Raw genomic sequence first — 20,193 nt, forward strand, 5'->3', positions numbered from 1 at the left:
CATATTCATTCCAACAACTTTATCAGGCTTGGCTGTCCAATAAGTTACACACACACTCAGGCACTTGGAAGGTCATAGAATGGCTTTTTAACTGAACGAGTCAGGACAAAGTGGCCACATTCCCACAACTGGACTCCAAGTTCATTTTTCACAAGGACACCTTACTCCAAACAGGCTGTGGGGCAGCTGCAGTTGAACCCTGCCCCTGGATTATGAAACCAGTGAAGTCAGCATGATTCTCATGGCTACTTTGACTTCCAAGTGTCTTATTTACTGAAGTGGAACTTTCTGAATGGAGAGGCTCAATTATTGCCTGCTCAGTAAAATATACATATAAAATTTTCAGTAACATTCTAGACTCAGACAGGCAGTCAACAGTAAAATACATGTCAGTAGCCTATTCTTGACAAATGATGCAGCAGCCCTGACTCAAGGATTTCTTTCCCTACAAGAGTCTTAATATTGTTGGTTAGTTGCTGCTTTGCTTTTTTGACTATTTGCTGGTTTTGATGAATTTTCTGTGATCCAGGGTGTGCTCAAGTATTTCTTTTGGAGTTATCCTACAGCTGGGGATATATTTCAATGTCTTAAAAGAAATTCTCTGGCTCCCTGTATAACAAAGGAGAGAGGTGATTCTCTTGGGTGATGCCCCATGTATTGACCACCCTAATTCTGCCATCTTAAACTCTCAGCTGATCCTAGGAGCAGCTTCTCTGACTCAGTGTCTCTGTGAAGAACTCTGAATGACAGTAAGAAGGGCTTGTTCCTTCTCAGGATGGAGAGAAAAATAACAAGCCTCTTACGAAATCTCTGTCTTCAGTATGCCACCATATTCACAAGATCTAAAAGCCCCTCTAGTAGATCATCCGGAGCTACGGAAGGATGTGGAAGTCACCTTTGCAATCCTGCCCACTGCAAATTAGTGACAGCATCTGGCTACCTGAAGGTTAAGACAAGAATGCTAAGAGAGCTAGGGCACTAGAATAAGCCTGAGGTTGGATCAAGGACAAAACAGAAAATCAGAACCTTGAAACTAGAAGCTATGACTACAGGTGAGCAACAACACAATTCCCAAAAAAACCAGGTAAGATGAGCCGTAATATCCACAGACTTGAGATTCCCTGACCCCACTTTGAGTGGGCTTCCCTTGCACCTAGAATCCATCTTACTAACTGAGAAAGAAAAGAGACACACCTCAAAAGAGGAGAGAGACTGCACCACTGGGAAGTTGAATTTACATAGCATGATCACTATATAGAGGGATGAGATTGTCCCTACAGCATGGGCCAGAAACCCCAGTTGTAAAATCTTAAAGTGATTCTCACTTTTATTAACTTATTTCACTTCCATTTTTTCTAACTCAATACAATGGTGTCAAAAATCTCAAAGTCATCATTCTTGATTCAAAAGTCTAAAAGTCATCATTGATTCATCTTTTTTTTTATCCACACATCCAATGTATCTCCAAGTCCTGTCAACTTTCCTTCCTAAATGTAGAAAAAAGCTGCCCACTTCTGTCCATTGCCAGTAACATCTATTGCCCAGACCACTAAAATAGTCTCCTAGCTACTATCCCTGCTAACAGTTTTGCTATCTACAATTCTACAATTCTTTCTCCATAAAGTATCCAAAGTGCTTAAAATTATCCAATAATTCTCATTATAGTTAAAATTTAAAAAATCAAATCCTTTTTGTGGTTCAGCTCCTGACCTTTGGCTGCCTCCAACCTCTCAGTATAACCCTTGTCTCTCTAACCCCCCAAACAACACTGACATCTCTGGTCTTCAAAATAACAAATTATGTTTCTTCACAGAGCCTATACAGCTGATGTTCTCTCCTCTTGATAAATTCCACCTTGTAGATCTTCATTTGATAAAAAGCTTGCCGTCCAGACTGTGAACTCTGGAAATGATTTCCTTAAGCATCCCATCAAAAAATAGTTCTCTTTCCCCTGACTTTCCTTCATTTGTTTGTTTCTGGGATATTAGTCCACTTTAAGAATGTAAGCTCCTTGATGGCAGGAGGCATATGTATGTCTCCTTCACTGGTATACAGCACTTTATCAGTTTTGTTGAATGAAGTAATGAAAAATTGATAATGAATGAACTGGGCCACAGAAGAGAATGGTTACCTTCTTCTCATTGCTTCTCTTCCTACTGATATTTCTCATGTCACCCTCATTTTTTTCATGACTAGGCAAAATGACTAGGAATCAGGCAATGAAAAAAATCAGGAAGTGTAGCCCTAAAGAGTGGTATGCAAAGGGTTTAAAGAGATATTAGGGAAAGAAAAGTCTTAATTTAGGAAAGAGAAGAGTAGGCTTCTTTAAAACATCATAGCCTCTCAGTGTTGGACCTTCAAGTCAGGAATATAAAGGTAAGAATTGCCTATGTTCTGTAAAGTATTATATAAATTGCATTTTCTGAGTTGAAATATTTAAAATCCACTAGGAAATATTACCTGGTGAATCTTTTCAAAGGATTTGCGTTAGCTCAAAGTGAGGATTTTTATTTACTGGGTTTTCATGAAGCAGTAGACCCATGTTGTTAACTGATGTGAATTGAGCCATAGTATTTAATCATTTATACAACTGACACATGAATAGGTAATCAGGGTAAAGGTGACCAGAAAAAAAAAATAGATATACTGCTTCAATTTCTTTGGAAAATTGGCTGTAAATAACAGACTTATGAAGAAATATCTTTCAGTTAAATTTTAGTTAAAATTATTCTGCTCAAAGAAACTTAACAAGACAGTGATACACAGAATATTTGTGTAAAACTCTGAATTTAAAATTATACGCTTGTACACATAAGTTGATTAGTCAATGGCTTTTAAGAGCAGAAATTTAGTATAATTATGCATGATATATACTTTTTTAGGTACAAAAATTATATTGTTTGACTATGGTTGGACCTTTTGCATAGTATGAGAAACACTTGTTTCTTTAAAAAAACATATTAACTAGCTTATTAACAATCAGGTTCTTAATGTAGCATCACATTCTAAAATAAAAAAACTACATTCCTATTATGTTACAGATTAATACTTGTTCTCAGAACTATTTCCAAAAAAGAAAAAAGTTTCTTACCAGACATAAACTGTGTAATAGAGGATAATTCCATTTGGCTCCAGGGGTGGTTGCCATGACAACTTCACCGTGATACCAGACAACTGTTTTACAGAGAAGTCTTCGGGGGGAGAATCAGGAGCTAAAAAGTTAGGGTAAGGATAATACATTTTATTAAACATATATAAGAGAACACTAAAATGGAAACACCCAAAGTTTTCACTGCAAACGTCCTGGTAAACGAATCAGGTACAGTGCCTTTCTCCATGAGCATGGGAGACTAATTGTTTACTTTCAAAATGAGATGATAAAAAGAGATTTTGCATGGTGGCGTTAGAACATCTGTTTCTGTGATTCAATGGAAAAAAATATTTCATGAGAAAAAAGAACAAGGAGTATGTCACAGTGATTCACCTACTGTTCAAGTACATCTTGGTAAATTATCATCCTCTAGTAAAAATAAAACTACTGGGGTGAATAAATATAGTATGTAGTAAAAATGCTCCTCAAACAATAAAAAGAGATGGGAAAAAAATCACACATTCAAGAAGTGGTAAAGTGATAAGCATAACACGGGGAGAGCAGTTAAAATGACTGACCTCACAAATAAAAACTACATTCTTCAATTTCACTTGCTTTAAACTGTAAAATAGTATCAAAATCTGTTCACTGAGTCTTCAAAATTGAATGGTGACAAAGAAAACCAGTGTGGCACATAAACAAGAACATGGACAGGTTAGGGTCTGCTTCTAATTCTGCTGTGACAACATAAGGATTCAAATACCTTAGCCATTCTGCAATTACTAGCAACCTTCTTAACCAAGTTTACATTTACATTTAGATAAAACATTTAGAATGGCATTTCTCAGCTACTGTATAGCACCACAGTACTGTCTTAGAAGATTAATATACAACTTTTTGCAATCAGAAGGGTACATATCATTAAAACTTTTTATCATTGTTGTAGTTATATATGGAAAGTGAACTCATAGGTAGCTAATAGAAGTTTTAAGAATTTGTTCAGATCTTTGAACAATCCTAATATATATATTAGCACACATGCACATCACTTTTTGTAATAATTTGGAGAAAATGCTACTTGAATTATTTTAATTTTTGATTTTCTGAATAATCTCAGCTAGAGTTGTGGGTGTACCTATGCTTCTATGTGCATATGTGCGTTTTCATTATTTTGGTAACAACAACTTTCCAACAACAAAAAAATTATTGAGCAGAGAAAAGTTTTATGAGATGAATTCTAAAGAATAATGGTGACAGCTGTATTCGTATTTTCATTTGGTATTCTTACAAGCACTACAATAAAAATGCTATCAAATATTGATTATCACAAGAATCCATATATCGCATGGAAATGTCTGTTTCCCAAGATATGAATTACTTCTGAGAACTCTGTCATTTGTCAAAACAAAAGCCTATGATATTTTTACTAACATCTTTGCAAACTTAATTTTTGTTTATTATTGGAAAAAAAGGGTTTCCATCAAAAATAGTACTGATTTTGAATATAATATGTTGTAACTAAACATTTCTATTCTATAATATGCTTTCAGGCTTTTATGTCAAATATCAGATAATTCTGAGTGTTTTATTTTTAATTTCAGGATATTCTTGGGTGTTTTCCTTTTTTATGTCAAACTTTTTGTTGCTAACTAAATACAATTACCAGTCTAGCTAAACAAAATATGTACTATCATTTTGGCATTTGTATTCTGAAGTACAATTTAAAAAAACGAAATTGATGAGGGGGATTAAGAGGTACAAACTCTCAGTCATAAAATAAATGTTAAAAAATTAAATTTACTTTAAAGAAAGAAAGAAGGAAATTAGAATACATATATGCAATATCTTTTTTTTTAAGATTTTTTTTTTTATTTATTTATTTGACAGACAGAGATCACAAGTAGGCAGAGAGGCAGGCAGAGAGAGAGAGAGAGGAGGAAGCAGACCCCCCCCTCTGAGCAGAGAGTCGGATGTGGGGCTCAATCCCAGGACCCTGGGATCATGACCTGATCGGAAGGCAGAAGCTTTAACCCACTGAGCCAACCAGGTGCCCACACATGCAATATCTTTTGCAATCTCTCCAGTTCATCATGACAGAGCATATGAGAATAGGTGAGAAGGGCATGCATAAGACTCCTCCTCCCTCTAGCTGCTGTGGTCTTTCCTATCTCTCATCCTCCCTCTTCATTCACTTCCCTTCAGGTCACAGCTTAGGTGTACCTTCCTTAGCTACTCTTCCTCTGATACCTCAGAGTAACTAAAATTCCTCTTTTGTCCTTAGGAATTACTTGGGGGAATATTTAAACCAGTAACTAAAGTTATAAAGATTATTCATCTACACACAAATCAAATTTAGATATCTTCCACTAAACCACGAGTTTCATGAGGGCAAAGAGCACCTAATACCCAAGAAAGCAAAGCTTCTCAGTCATTTATCCATTCTTGATTTGCTAAAATTTTTCAATAAAGGGGTCTGTTCTTCACCCTTTTTATTAGCAAATATATTGATGACTTGGCCAAGGACTCAGATGGCAAATTCACTATGATGACTTATACCATGATGTTTAGTAGTCCAGGTAATTCAGATACACGTAGAGTTTGGAACTATTGACTTAAGTGGTAAAAAACAAAACTCTGTCAGCTCAGCATATATGTTTACTACTATTTAGGTTCTTCATATAGACCTCAAATTCTTACCATCAGGACTATTTCACTAAATTAGAAAAAAAAATGGGTACTATGTTCACAGGGGCATTGTATAAATGATTCAGTACATCTTTCGTAGGCATTATCTAAGATGGAAAAAAGAGCCAACCTCACCCATGCCCCAGTCTTTAACAATCATCCCTTTGGGAAGGATTTATTTATTAATTTTCACTTTCTTTCAGCACAAAGAATTCAACTATGAAAAAATGAAAATTTGAACAAGTGAGTTTTGATGGAGAAATTAGCATAGTTAGGAGATGCAATGACAAAGGAAGACCAACCCATGAGAGTATTTAGAACCTGGGATAAACAGAGTGGCCCATCAGGATGCTTTGATGAAGTAATTTGATGGAGGCAAAAATAGGGAAGGACCTGAAATGGAGAAGAAGGCTCTGAAGACCGTCATTTTTAATAAAATAAGAACAATGCAGAGAAAATCCTTCCTTCTTCTCAAAGTATATAATGCATATTTTGTCCTGGTGAATGATTAGAATCTGAACATCCACAGAATGCGACCAAACTTGAGGACGGAAAAATTTGAAAGTGGGGAGGAAGATATCCTACAAACACTTATGATACATCCCTCATGACAACAGGACTTCCCTTTGCAGAAATAAAAATAACAGTCTCAAATATATACAATGTATAAAACATAAAATGCAAATCCAAATCCCAAATATATCCCTCAAAAGTAATTTTCCTAGCATGATATATACCTAGAACTTGGTGAGGTACCTGTGTAAAGTGGTCTCAGTAGTAAAGTTGATTTTATTCAGGTTAGGAGAAGACGGGTTTAAATATTCAATATGAAGGCTATTAACATTCAAGAATAGCATCTTGGCAAATTATGTAGAGAAACCTGGAAACTGGCCTGAACTCATTAGCAAGCTAATCCTAATATAGTAAAAAAGGTTGCAGGTTGACATAACAGAATCTACTACAAAACGGATATAAATGTCTATTCTTATGAACATTAAAGTTGAAAAACAGTCATAATATACAGTAGCTGATGTTCAAACCATTCAAACCAAAATTTTAGCCTTAAAAATTCCCATGAAAAAAATAATGCTGATTTCTTACAGAGCAAGGATGACTTCAGAATCAAAAAAAGAGCATTTTATACCTGATTTTTTTTAACATAAATCTAACTTTGCTAGCTTCTTTAACTGTGACAATGAAATCTCTCTAATGCTGGCATGACACACAACAGATAAACCAAGTCTCATAGAATTTTTACGTTACATCTTCATTTTATATACACACTTTTTTTGAAATGTGATGGATTCAAAATATATGTATCCACTACTATATTTACCATCTTCTTCAGTCAGTACACTTATGGGCTCGCTCCGCACTCCTTCACCCCTAAATGTACTAGCAGACACCTCAATCTTGTACTGGGTATATTTATTCAGTCCTAAAAAGAAAGTAAATAGATAAGACTTACAAAATATTCTTTAGTAATACGCAAGAGGCAAACTATGAAATGACCTAATATTCCAAAAGTAAAAACTAAATGAAAATGAAGTGTTTTCAAATAGTAAGTCTTATTACAAAGACAAAATGATATAGGATAATATGACAAAGGACTGACTTAAAGTATTCTTTCATGTGACTATAATAAACTCCTAGGTTATTTAACTAAAAAGCCAGAACTGTCCTACCCCAAATAAAACTAATCATATTTACCATTTATAATATAAAAGCAAGCCAATATTTTGTGTCCATTATCAATATTAGTGTAAATGCCCAACACTACATATTATTTTTACCTTTAATGCTCTGGGTCAAAGAAGTTGTATTTATAGTTCTTTCCTCATTTCCATTACTTCTCCTGAGATAAATTGTATATTTTTGTATGATTCCATTAGGACTACTTGGGGGAAGGAATGACAGCTCAATCTCTCCAGAAGATATATTTTTGTAAGTAATATTTTCTGGTGCACTGTCAGGCACTGGGAAAAAACAAAAACATAAATGCGTAAAATAATTCCATCCTAAAAATGTATTCTGGAAAAAGAAAAGAAAATTTTGCTGAAGTCTTCACTCAAGTGCACAGGATGTATATATAAGAACATCCTAAATGGAATAAGAGATACAAAACTTGTACAGTTACAACTATGTAAGAATTATATCTCAAAAGAAAATTTCATCCTCTGATTCTACAGAATAATTCTTATAATATTTTGTTAAAATACTTGAGATGGTATTAAACTTTCTATCACTGCAGAACACACAGATGCAAGAAAGAATTTTGAGAAACACCTAAAAATCAATTCTGCCTTTCATTAATAATGATAATATATAAAAGATTAATCATTAGTTTGGGTATAAAACAAGATGTATTGGCAAGGAAACTCTCCTAGTTACAATATTGTACAGTAGGACTGAGCAGCAAACCAGTCTCCCAAGGATACAAAATAACATTAATAAAATACTAGTTTTGGGGACCTGGGTGGCTCAGTGGGTTAAGCTGCTGCCTTCGGCTCAGGTCATGATCTCAGGATCCTGCGATCAAGCCTGGCATCAGGCTCTCTGCTCAGCGGGAAGCCTGCTTCCCTCTCTCTCTCTGTGCCTGCCTCTCTGCCTACTTGTGATCTCTCTCTGTCAAATAATAAATAAAATCTTTAAAAAAAAATTAAAAAATACTAGTTTTATGTATCTACTAATGCCTTATTATATTGAATCCAATGGTTGTAAAATGGTTCTCTACACATATTCAAATACTATTACTACATGTGGGATTCTGACTCTGGTAAATATTGAAACAGGTACCCTAAAACTGAATGACTATCTTAATTAAAACTCTTCATAAAATTAAAACAGGGGTGCCTGGGTGGCTCAGTGGGTTAAGCCACTGCCTTCAGCTCAGGTCATGATTCCAGGGTCCTGGGATCGAGCCCCACATGCGTCTGGATCGCTGCTCAGCAGGGAGCCTGCTTCCCCCTCTCCCTGTGCCTGCTTCTCTGCCTACTTGTGATCTCTGTCTGTCAAATAAATAAATAAAATAAAATAAAAACTAAAACAAACTTTACAAGAATTTCAGAGTGGACAAGAAAGTCAGAAATCTGTGGTAGCCAAAAAAACAAAAGAAAAAAAAATTAAACAAAAAACAAAGTTAAAATGGGTATCCTGAAACAGAAGCTGGTACAAAAGCCAGCTTTGTCTTAGAGAGGACTGGCCAATCCTGGCAATGTTTTTTCATTAACAGCTGTGTGGAATGCCAGATAAAGAAGAGAAAGCCTTGGGCCAAGAGCAGAGTAAGGAATATCCTTGTATAAGAAGCTGGAAGACCAAAAGCACACAATTTCAACCACTCTACTGGACAACTCCAGAGGGCCACTTGAATTCTTCTGCAGAATGCAGAATGCCACAGAATTCAGTGTGATCTTGTGCAGTATGGTGTGTCCACCCTCAGGGAAGAGGGAATGGGAAGTAAAACCACCACACAAAAGAGGGCAGAGAAGATTTTTTTTTTCTCATTCCATACTAAATGAAAAAAAGAAAGAAAAATGATGCCTATCCCTAAGAGCCTATATGGCTCAAATCCATGCTACCTGAAAAACCTCACTTCAGAATTTAAGTTAAAATGAATCTGGGAGGGAGTTGCTATTATTCAAAAGCAACTAAACATATCGATCATCTCAGAACTCAGCTTCAACTTAGTGCTCTTGGGTAACAGGCAGTCATTTGGTTTTTTTGTTTGTTTGTTTTGTTGTTGTTGTTGTTTTCCCTGCAATCCCTAAAACCATAGGACCTGGGAGTTCAGTAGTTGGGTTTATCACTCTTTGCCATATCCGGATTGTTTCTCCTTCCTTCTACCTGACGAGCTCTAGCGCTACCCCTCCTTAAGAGCCAAACTTCTTCAAACATCTTAAAAATGTTATCACCTAAGAGGGAAGAGGGTGGGGAGAGGGGGTAAATAGGTGATGGGGATTTCCTGTGCCGAGCGCCGGATAGCGCATGAAGTGCTGCATCACCGTATTGCACACCTGGAACTAATATAACACTGCATGTGAACTAATTGGAATTAAAATTAAAACTTAAAAAGGAAAAAAAAATTTTGTCACTTGGATGACTGACTTCCTCTCTACCACTCTTAAGAGAGGTCAACGTCAAAGCAAATGATCTGCCCAATTCCCCGGACTCTATATTCCTGGATCTCCATAATTCCAGTTTTCCTCCACCTTACTTTAACCAGTAGCTTTTGTGGTTATAACCACAACCTAGTCGTTACCCATCACTGCCAATATTCCTTTCTTTGGCAACACCTCCTACCTTTCTAGCTTACTTACATTTCTCTTACCATAATGCTCTCTAGCTATATCAACGTCATTGCAAATGGCAAGGTTTACTGACCTTTGTTCTGACAATCCAACAGTCCTTCGACCCTCATCATAACTTCACTGTTCATCACCTCCCTTATGTCCTCGTCTCCCTACTCACTCAGGCCAGAGCCTACCTCCACAACCAGCCCCTAGTAATCTCCATCAGCTCCTTCTGTTTCCATCTGGCTTTCCAGCAAAATTCCGATTTGAGTTAAACTGAGCTCAGTGCTAATTCCAGATCTGCAATGAACAGCTGAAAATATCAAAAGAAAACAAAACTCTAGGCTAACAAGCTTCATTTAAATTTAAACCTCAAATTTCAAATGAATCATCTCTACCTCCCAGCGGCCTATATTTACTTTTGTCAGTTCCGTCTACAACTCTGTTAAGTATGTTTTCACCATCTTCTCTGTCCACAAACATCCAAAAATCTTCCCCACTTCTTATTCAAAGCTGAAAAACTTGCTTCCCCCTTCATTGAGATAATAAAAACACTCAGGAGAGAACGGCATTATCTTCCTTCTACTGATTTTCCTTTAACTGCTTTCTCTCCTAATTCCCTTCCAAGACACAGCTCAGCACTTATTTTTATTTCTTCTTTCAAGTCTTTATTTAAATTCCAGTTTATTAACATACAGTGTAATATTAGTTACAGGTGTAGAATGTAGCTATTCATCACTTACACACAACACCTAGGGCTCATCATATGTGCCCTCCTTAATCCCCATCATCTATTTAACCCATCTCTCCACTAACCTCTTCTCCAGTAACCATCAGTTTGTTCTCTATAGTTAAGAGTCCGCTTCCTGGTTTTCCTCTCTTTTTTGTCCCCTCTGTTCATCTATTTTGTTTCTTAAGTTCTGCATGCATTGGTATTTGTCTTTCTCTGATTGACTTATTTCTCTTAACATAATGCTCTCTAGCTATATCAATGTCATTGCAAATGGCAAGGTTTCATTCTTTTTGATGGCTGAGTAGCATTCCATTGTATAAAAATACATCTTCTTTATCCATTCAACAGTCGATGGAAATCTGGCTAGCCCCCCATTTCTGTGCTAGATTCCATTCTATCTTATCTGGTCAGAAGTTTTAGAATTGAAGTTATTCCCTATCTGTTGTGTTATTGATTTTTCTTTTTGTTGAATTATTTCTATATTGTGTCCCTGTGAACACACATACACATGTTATATCACAGCAAAAGAAAAAAGACACTTGACTCCCTTTTCCCTTTCAAATATTCCTCTATTCTGGCCTCCATGCCATATCAAAACTGCTCAAAAGTCAGCTTTACTCATTTTCTCCACTTTTTCAATCTGTCATTCTTTGTCTTACTTTAGTCAGGCATTTTCCTCCATTTTTTCTGTGAAATGTGCTGTCATGAAGTCACAAGTGATCTCCATAATGCTAAACTACTCAGTTGTAGGCCCTCATCTTACTCACTTCACTGGCAGCAGTATTTGGCACCGGAAATAAATTCCTTCTACTTGAGAATCTTTATTCACTTCCATTACAAGACACAATCTTCGATTTTCCTCTTACCTCACCACAACCCACTTCTGATTAGTCCTTGACTAACTCCTCTCTAACTTCCCCAAGTTTATAGGTGATATTGCCTCAGAACATAGGTGTCTGCTTCTTTCCATTTCTATCTACATGCCCCTGAGGTGACTTTATCTCATCCCTTGACTTCAAATTGTATATTCAACCCTGAATCCTCTCCCTGAGTTTCAAAGTTACATATCCAATTGCCTTAATAACATGTAATCAGATTTTTTTTTTTAAAGATTTTATTTATTTATTTGACAGAGAGAAATAACAAGTAGGCAGAGAGGCAGGCAGAGAGAGAGGAGGAAGCAGGCTCCCTGCTGAGCAGAAAGCCCGATGTGGGGCTTGAACCCAGGACCTGGGATCATGACCTGAGCCGAAGGCAGCGGCTTAACCCACTGAGCCACCCAGGCGCCCCTGTAATCAGATATTTAAAACATGTTCAAAACAGAACTGAATTTCCTCCAAGCTGACCTCTTCTCCAGACTTTCCTATCTCAGTAAATGGTATCATCATTCACCCAGATACTCATATGAAATACCTAGTAAGTAATCGTGTTTTTCTCCGCATTCCCAAATCCAATATAGTGAGTAATGACCTTCCAAAATTACAAATCATATCATGTTCTTGTCATAATTCTTCAATAGCTACTCATTAAAATTAAACTCCAAACCTCTTAGAATGACACCAAGAATCCTGCACAGTCTACCTTTGCCAGCTTGTCTCTCCTCATCTGCTAATTCTCTTCCCATAATTCCTAGTACTCAAATGACAGAAATCCTCTGCTCTTCCTCAACTACACAAGTATCTTCCCATTTGAGGATTTGGCTTTTGCTATTCCTCCTCCTGGAGCATTTTTATTTTTTATCCTCATCTAATTTACTCTTATACATTTGTTACTCTCTCTGGGCCAATATAATTGTCCTCTGCCTCAAACAGTCTGTTTACCAGTCAATAACTCTCTATTCTTTCCCTGTTTTCTTTTTTTTCCTTACTAGAATTTAATACTACCGAAGTCATATATATTACTTGTTTACTGATTTATTTTCTGTGAAACATCTAAAATGTTAAGTTCCAGGATGGTAGGGATTCTGTCTTACTGCTATATCCACAATGCATATGAATCCACGAAAACCTGTTCAGGCCATGAATAAATACATTCAACATGACATAAAATATATTTAAAAACAAGAGAGAAATTCACAGCTAAGCAAAACAAGATTGAATTGAATAGCTCTTTAACGGCAAGAATAAAAGGAGTTAGTAATACAATGCCTGAACTTCATAACTCAGTATGACTTCTGATTTTGAAAAATTCTCATTGGAACTTGCTAAGTCGTCCCTCTGGAGTTGTCTGCCTACTACCAGTAGTCAGAAAATAAATATACATCCCTGACCCCAGGCTGATATCCTTTGCATTTTTATTCATTTATCCTTAGGGATAACCAGTGTTGGATTCAGGGAAAATGAAGAAGACAGACCTCATGGCTTACTGATTTTGGAGAGTAATGATGGACTTAGAGTTTTCTGAGCTAACACAGTGTGTCAAATTGGAAAAGTATTGTGTAAAATAGGTAACTAATGAATAAAAAATAAATTATTACAATCAGAAGTAAGTTGAATCTATTTTAAAAAATAAAAATAAGAAAAGTTTGCTCATGATGGTCCTAAAACAGGAAGTGACATGTAATTTTGAGTATGCCAAAAGATTGTTGTTTGGCATACACAATTACAATGACATGTAGAAAATTTTTTTAATTCTATTCAGTAACATAAATAAATTTATAGGTTCTTGCACAAAATTCTGGTCAACATCTAAGATGCTATCCACTAGTGGTTATTACTCCACACTAGACATATTCAAGGTATTTTGTTAAACACTTACCACAAAGAAAGTTAGATCTTAAAAAAGGAAAGAGAAAAATAAAGATCACCAAAAGGTAATCTCTATGAGAACTTAAAGTTCCTTATGTGATTACTGAACCTTGAGTATGAGAAAACATGAATTAATCTTATTTATTTGCAAACTATACATTCTATACTTAAAACACACATAATCACACAGTTTCTCTTTCACACACACACACAGCCATGAGATCCACCTCATATTAATCTTTTCTGCTTGAACACAAAATATTTTACTCCCAAGCATAAGTAAACTGATTACCCAAACAAGATAAAGTATGTGCACAAAAAATTTATTCTTAATTTGTAGCTAGCAGCATTAACACACCACTAACTAATCCCTCAATTTCTCCTGAAACAATATTGAAAAGTAGGCTCTTTTTTTTTTTTTTATAACAACAGTAGAGGATGAATTCATTGTATTTAATAAGAATATGAAGGCTTGGGAATAGATAATTGTTCTTGAGTATATTTTCCCCCAAATGACACCTTGAGACTACTTAACATTCTAGCTTCCTCTTTTGCAAAAAGAGCAAAGCTGGTGGCTCAGTAGTTGTACACATATTATGGGAAAACTCAGTAATGTAGATTTCATTGTCCACCATTTCCATCTAGAACGAAGGATGCAAAGATGTTGAAAGTAAGATACTTTAGGACAGAGAGTTAGAATTAAAAGTATGGACACTGAACACTATGCCCTATGATTTGGTCTGTTTTGCTTCTGAGGAGTCTAGTGTCAAAATGACCCAAACCCACACAAATGGGTGAGCTAGTGAGCCCAGGCATAAGTTGTTTCCTTCTTCTCTCTGCTTTTATCACTAGCTCAGGAGGCTTACCTCCAAGTCCTAACATTACTTCTCATCTACTCTGATTTCTGAGTCATTTTGCTAAAGCATTTCTAGGGTCTCCTCATCTATAAAACAAAGAGTTCTGTGTGTTTCATAAGATCCCTTTCAAAACTAATATTCTCATTTTTAATTACATGTCAAATTAAATTCTTATATTCATTTAAGGTTTATTATCCTTACCTTGGAATTAAGCTCATCTAAGAGATAGTAAAATGAAAATTAAATTTACTTATTCAATACTAAGTAAAAGATTGCATGCATGTAATAATTAGCCAACAAAAAAAGATTATTCTATAGATAATCATGAAGATAAGGTATTCTTGATCTGTGACCACTTAAGCAGTGAAGTATTTGATAAGTATTCATAAATATGGTGATCATTTAATATAACAGGAACTTTGAAAGTTCTCCTTTCCATCCTCAAGCTGTGCAGAACCCAAGCAGCAAAGTATCACTGCAAAAATGAACAGAAAGAATCCCAGATATATTCTATAATTTACCAACTTTATTAATGTCTTCTAAAACAGATTGTATTGTGAAAGGAAATATGCTTTACAGTCTGATCCATTTGAGTTCCAGGTCCAGCTTCGTCACTTACCAGCTGGGTGACCTTAAGCAATTAAACATCCACCAATTAATTTTAACTTTAGAGGGTAGAAATTCACTTTCCTTTACAGTACTATATTCTCAGTAGCCTTGGCATATTGCAAATATGTGTTGAGTATTTACTGAAAGGGTAAACTTTTCAGACTTGCTTTTTAATTAGGCAATGAAGATAATAATATCTTAATGCTCTATTTTAAAACTAAAAAGGAAATTTTCATGAAAGCCAATGACATAGTGCATGGCACTTTGTAGGTGTTTAAAATACAATGATTTCTTACCTTGACCCAATGTAAAATAAAGCTAGGTCAGGTAAAGAGCAGGTATTTTTCTTAAAAAAATACTGATTTTAAAATCAATTTCTATAAAAGCAATGAAACGTGCCAATATACAGTTTAACATCAATTAGATTTCATTTTAAGGGATAACTCCTAATGCTATAAAACTTTCCGTTCATTATTCTCTCAGTCCAGCAATTAAAGAGCACCATTCTCCATGGGCTCTTTTGTGTCATCTCATTAATATCTGTGAACAGTCTCAATAAGAAACTTCTGTTTAAAGCTTCTGTATCTAGCTTTGCTAGACACCTGGATCCTCAAGGTTAGAGACAGGGCCTCACATAGAGCACCTGGCTGAACCATATGAAATTGCTGATATTTGGCCATTATAACCCATTGGAATGGTAATTCCACATGGTTCAGCCAGTAGCTAGTCAATAAATATTTAATTTTTTTAAAGTAAGAATCAACCAGTAACTTTACACTTAGTTATTAATTCTTACCATAAATTATAGAGTTGGCTTAAGAGTGATGCTCCAATATATGATTATAAACATAACATAACAATAAACTAAGATCATCAAGCAGAATGTCTACTTTATGCTATTTGTTCTTGTAGCACTGAAACTGAAACCTAAGAATATAATTCCTTGCTTCCATGATTTCCTTTAGATAAGATATTCCCCTCCCTTCCCTGCCTACCCAACAACTTCAATAACATCCATTCTATCCTACTCTTCAAGATCTAGGTCAGATGCTACCTCCTCCATAAACCTCAAGCAGGCCTGCCCTTCCTATGCTCCCACTCTGCACCTCTCTATACACATACCTTTTGGAGTACAGAACTCTGTTCTTATGAATGTGCTCTGCTTTTGCCTTATTTGCAAGCACGTCATTATTTTACAGATACACTGAAAGATTCCTTGGTTTCTCAAGGTCTTGCATTTGAAAAATTCGCTGACCTTATTTTGGAATTCCCATATATGTAAATAAGACATAACAATCGACACAGCAAGCCCTTTTCCCACACCTTACCAGAAAAAAAACAAATAAATTTCTAGATTATATAAAAAAGAATGAGAGATTTTAGGTTACTGAAGATATAAACAATATGACAATTGTCAGCCATGTTTACTTCATTACTAGGTATTATTATACAACAAATACACAACTTACCAGTCTCAGAAGTCCTTACAGAGAGTAAAGAAGATAACTGATTGCCATGACCAAATCTGGTATATGACCTGACAGAAATGTTGTAGAGGGTGTAAGGTTTTAAGTCTCTTAAGATTATGTTTGTGGTTGAGGTGTTCTTCATAAACAAGGCATCTATATTTTTATACAGCACTTCGTAAGCAACAATAATCCCATTGGGTTTCTCAGGTGGTGACCACTTCAAATTTATTTCACTTGCAGTAACTTCAATAACTTCAACATCTTGAGGTGATGATTCTGGCTCTGGGGAATGAAAACAAAATTTTAAATACTGTATTTTTCCATGCTAATTGCTTCAGCCACTAGGGAACATGAGGTAGACAGCAGTAAGCATGCAACACTACTTGCTTTTTTTTTTTTTAATTAAAATTACACCTGATATTCTTACCATCTTCTGGAGTTCTCACAAAGATGTCATTTTCTTCAGACAAAGAACTTTCTCCAACATGGGTTGAGGCAGCCACTCTCATTTTGTATTTTGTGTATTTCTTTAACCCTATAATGACAACAGGTAATCTGTTTAAGATCATAAAATAACATTCATGGATTAGGGTCATTTGACACAGGACTAGTGAAAATAGTTTATTTGGGAGACTGGCTCTCCAAGTGAGTTTCCATATAATCCCAGTGTTCCAAAATTCCTTGGGCTTGAGTGCCTTCCCATGTTGATATTTTACTTCTTTTCTGAATATTAAGGCAATCATCTGAAGCTGAAAAATAATTTTTGGCACACTGCAAGGACTATGTTGACCTGGCACAAACAGCATTCAACTCAGTTACTTCAGCTGATTTTCACATTCATGCATTTAAAGTTTTTAACACTTTATTTCAATGTACCAGATAAAAAAATTCTCTGGGTTAAGTGTCCGTACAATACTTGTGGTCTGATTATCTTTTTTGTAGATAAATACAGATAAAGAAAAATTCATTTAATCAAGGTATTTCTGCACATTTTTCAAGATACCCATGGTAGCACAGCATAAGGAAATCTGAAATATGCAGCATGTGTCCTGCCGTGCTTAAGGAGAAGGAGATGCCTGTTTTCATCAGAAAAGCAATGTTTTAAAAAAGATTGTTCTACCTGTTATGAGAAAGCTGTTGGCTGTAGTGGTCATCTGGAATGCTCTATTTGTATCCAGTTCCATTGCATAAATGGTATAATGAGTTATCTTTCCATTGGGATATTCTGGAGGATCCCAGTACAACAAAATAGATGAAGAACTAATATTTTTGTAGTTTATAATTTGAATGGAGCTTGGCACTTGTAAAGAAGAATGAACAATTAATGTGAACAAAAAGAAAATGCATTACAACGTGTAAGAAAAATACTTGCAGGTAATTATTTCAAAGGAGATACATTCTTACCTTGCTCCTGTGTCCTCACATTGAGAACCGTTGGTGGTCCTTCTCCCATGATGGTGAAAGCAGATACACTAATCATGTGCTCAGTGAAAGGTACAAGCCTCCTGATAACATAAGACAGCTGTTCAGCTGCAATGTCAGTGATATACAGATTCTCTGTAGTTCCTATTTGAAATCAGTTAAAAAAAAAATCATCAAAATTATTTTTTCTCACAGAGTGAAATCTTAAACTTGATTTCACATTAGTCATTAATTTCTCTATGTACTTCTTTATGCAAAAGAATGAAGATATGTGTGAATAATAGGTATGTATAATTAATAATACATACATCCTGGAACATGAGACTAGTGTTTTGGAAAAATATAGCCTTCTGAAAGGGACTGGCTAAGAATTTTTTTCTGAAATGAAAGATGAGGTAGTAATATCAAATTAAAATGCTATAAGTCAATGCTCTGTTGTAATGTGAATGTTATCAAAATGAGAATTATTTGGACTCAAAAATCACCATACCTTTATTAAAACTCTTGGAGTTTTAAAGCAAGCATGCTAGGGTAACTTACACATAAATATGTCTGAATAAGGATTTCAACAAATGTTAATTTCTTTAGATTAAGAACCTGTGCTTCCAACAATGTTAAATAACAATTAGGCCAAACAAATACCCAAGGAAACATCTGTATCAGAAATTGTAGGTCTCTTAATTTTTGGTCTTGCTCTGGTCTTTGCACAGGAAAAAAGTGTATCAGTAAATGAAATAAACATATATTGAATGTAATGTGATTTTTTTTTTTTTTTACTAATTCTACCATCATAAAATAACATAATCCTTTTAATTTGGAATGAGATCATTACCAAATCAGAAAAAAGGCAATGAAAAAAAACATTCTTCTCACTCTTAGAATGACCAGAGAGATCATTTAGATCTTGTGTCGTGTAACCAAGTATTTTTAATTTGCTATCTATGGCATTCTTCTCTTAGAAACAATAAGATCTACTGACCCTGAAAAGCAAGTGTATACACTAATGACATCACCACATCGCTGGGGTCACCTACACCTGTTTATCACCGCATGCACTAGAGTTGTAACTTTCTGACCTATTTACCTTTAGTGACATTTGAAAACCTATTACTCAAAAGCTGCAGAGAGTGGGAGGCCTGTAAATGATTTGAAGATATGTTAATCCCTCCCCATCACACCTGCTTTGGCAACTGTAATAACTGATTGTCTATGCAGCTTGGCCAGAGACTCTAGGGTGCTACTTTCTCTAGGAGGAAGGTCAGATGGGTTAGGAGGGGCCAACTCCTGCCTGTGTGGCATTTCCATTTGCTGCATGAGGTTATCCAACAGTTGAAGAAGAAAAAAAATCTGACTCCAGCTCATGAACCATTAATAATATGGTTGAACTCGAAGCTAAGGTTCATATCTGGGCTAGCTAGGACTGGTGGTTTGAAATGTGCTTCAAAGAACATAAAAATTGTACCTACCAATTGCTGAATGCTGGTCTTCAGCTCTGTTCCTCACAGGAAAGTTATTATGTGCATGGCTGTTATATATAGCAGAAGCAAGGGAGTACAGGTCTGAAGATATCTCTGCTGAACCCTCAAATAATTCTGCCATTGACTCTACTATGTTCACAGTTTCTGGAGTCATAGGGTCATCTGTATACTGCAGTTAAAAACAGACATTTACAATGACTCTAACAGTTACACTTAATGATTTCATTCAAGTATTTAACTTAAAAAACTAGTAACTTTGGAATCACACTTTTTAAAAAGATAATATTATTTCCACGACTACTGTTTTCCTTTACATTCCTAGATTTCATCCTAGAGCTATTAAATTCCTGCATTATTTTAACACATCCTGATCACTCCATTATTTAAGAGATCAATACCGTATTGTGGGATGAAGGGGATATTTGTTTCTGGTGTGAGTTACTTTATTGTAAAATTTGTCATCCACATACATAAGTTTCATAACTAAACTATTTTAAAACTATTCACCCCCAAAAGTAAGTGTTCTGGGCACACTGCCTTGTTAAAATATGTTTTGCTTCTCTATCTTTGTGTTCTCATTTGCACATGAGGTGTGAGAGGCTTTCATGCCCGCCTGATACATCAATAAACAGTAGTTTATCTTTGATCAAGGGAAGTTACAGATATGAACAAAGCTGCATGGCAATAGCTTTCAAATAGCTTGTCCAAGGCTCTGGACCTAAAGAATATTTTAAGTAACCGTGATTGCTCCTACATCCCATAACATACTTCACACATGTCAAATTCACCAAAGTAACCTATACTGAAGTGAAA

At 35.5% G+C, this 20,193-nt stretch overlaps 1 protein-coding gene across 1 annotated transcript in view; it reads right to left on the reverse strand.

The window, feature by feature from the left end:
* LOC111141999 (protein tyrosine phosphatase, receptor type Q) overlaps positions 1-20,193 on the reverse strand; it is a 202,867-nt gene that overhangs the window by 154,419 nt on the left and 28,255 nt on the right. The window contains exons 10-17 of the mRNA XM_022494920.1: positions 19,369-19,549; positions 17,885-18,046; positions 17,601-17,780; positions 16,908-17,015; positions 16,481-16,762; positions 7,570-7,752; positions 7,113-7,214; positions 3,092-3,212 (exon numbers count right to left, since the gene is read on the reverse strand). Coding sequence (XP_022350628.1) covers positions 3,092-3,212; positions 7,113-7,214; positions 7,570-7,752; positions 16,481-16,762; positions 16,908-17,015; positions 17,601-17,780; positions 17,885-18,046; positions 19,369-19,549 — 1,319 coding nt within the window. The remainder of the gene's footprint in view (positions 1-3,091; positions 3,213-7,112; positions 7,215-7,569; positions 7,753-16,480; positions 16,763-16,907; positions 17,016-17,600; positions 17,781-17,884; positions 18,047-19,368; positions 19,550-20,193) is intronic.

This window comes from Enhydra lutris, unplaced genomic scaffold (genome assembly GCF_002288905.1).
Source record: "Enhydra lutris kenyoni isolate GAN:26980312 unplaced genomic scaffold, ASM228890v2 scaffoldscaffold7, whole genome shotgun sequence".
Taxonomy (NCBI): domain Eukaryota; kingdom Metazoa; phylum Chordata; class Mammalia; order Carnivora; family Mustelidae; genus Enhydra; species Enhydra lutris.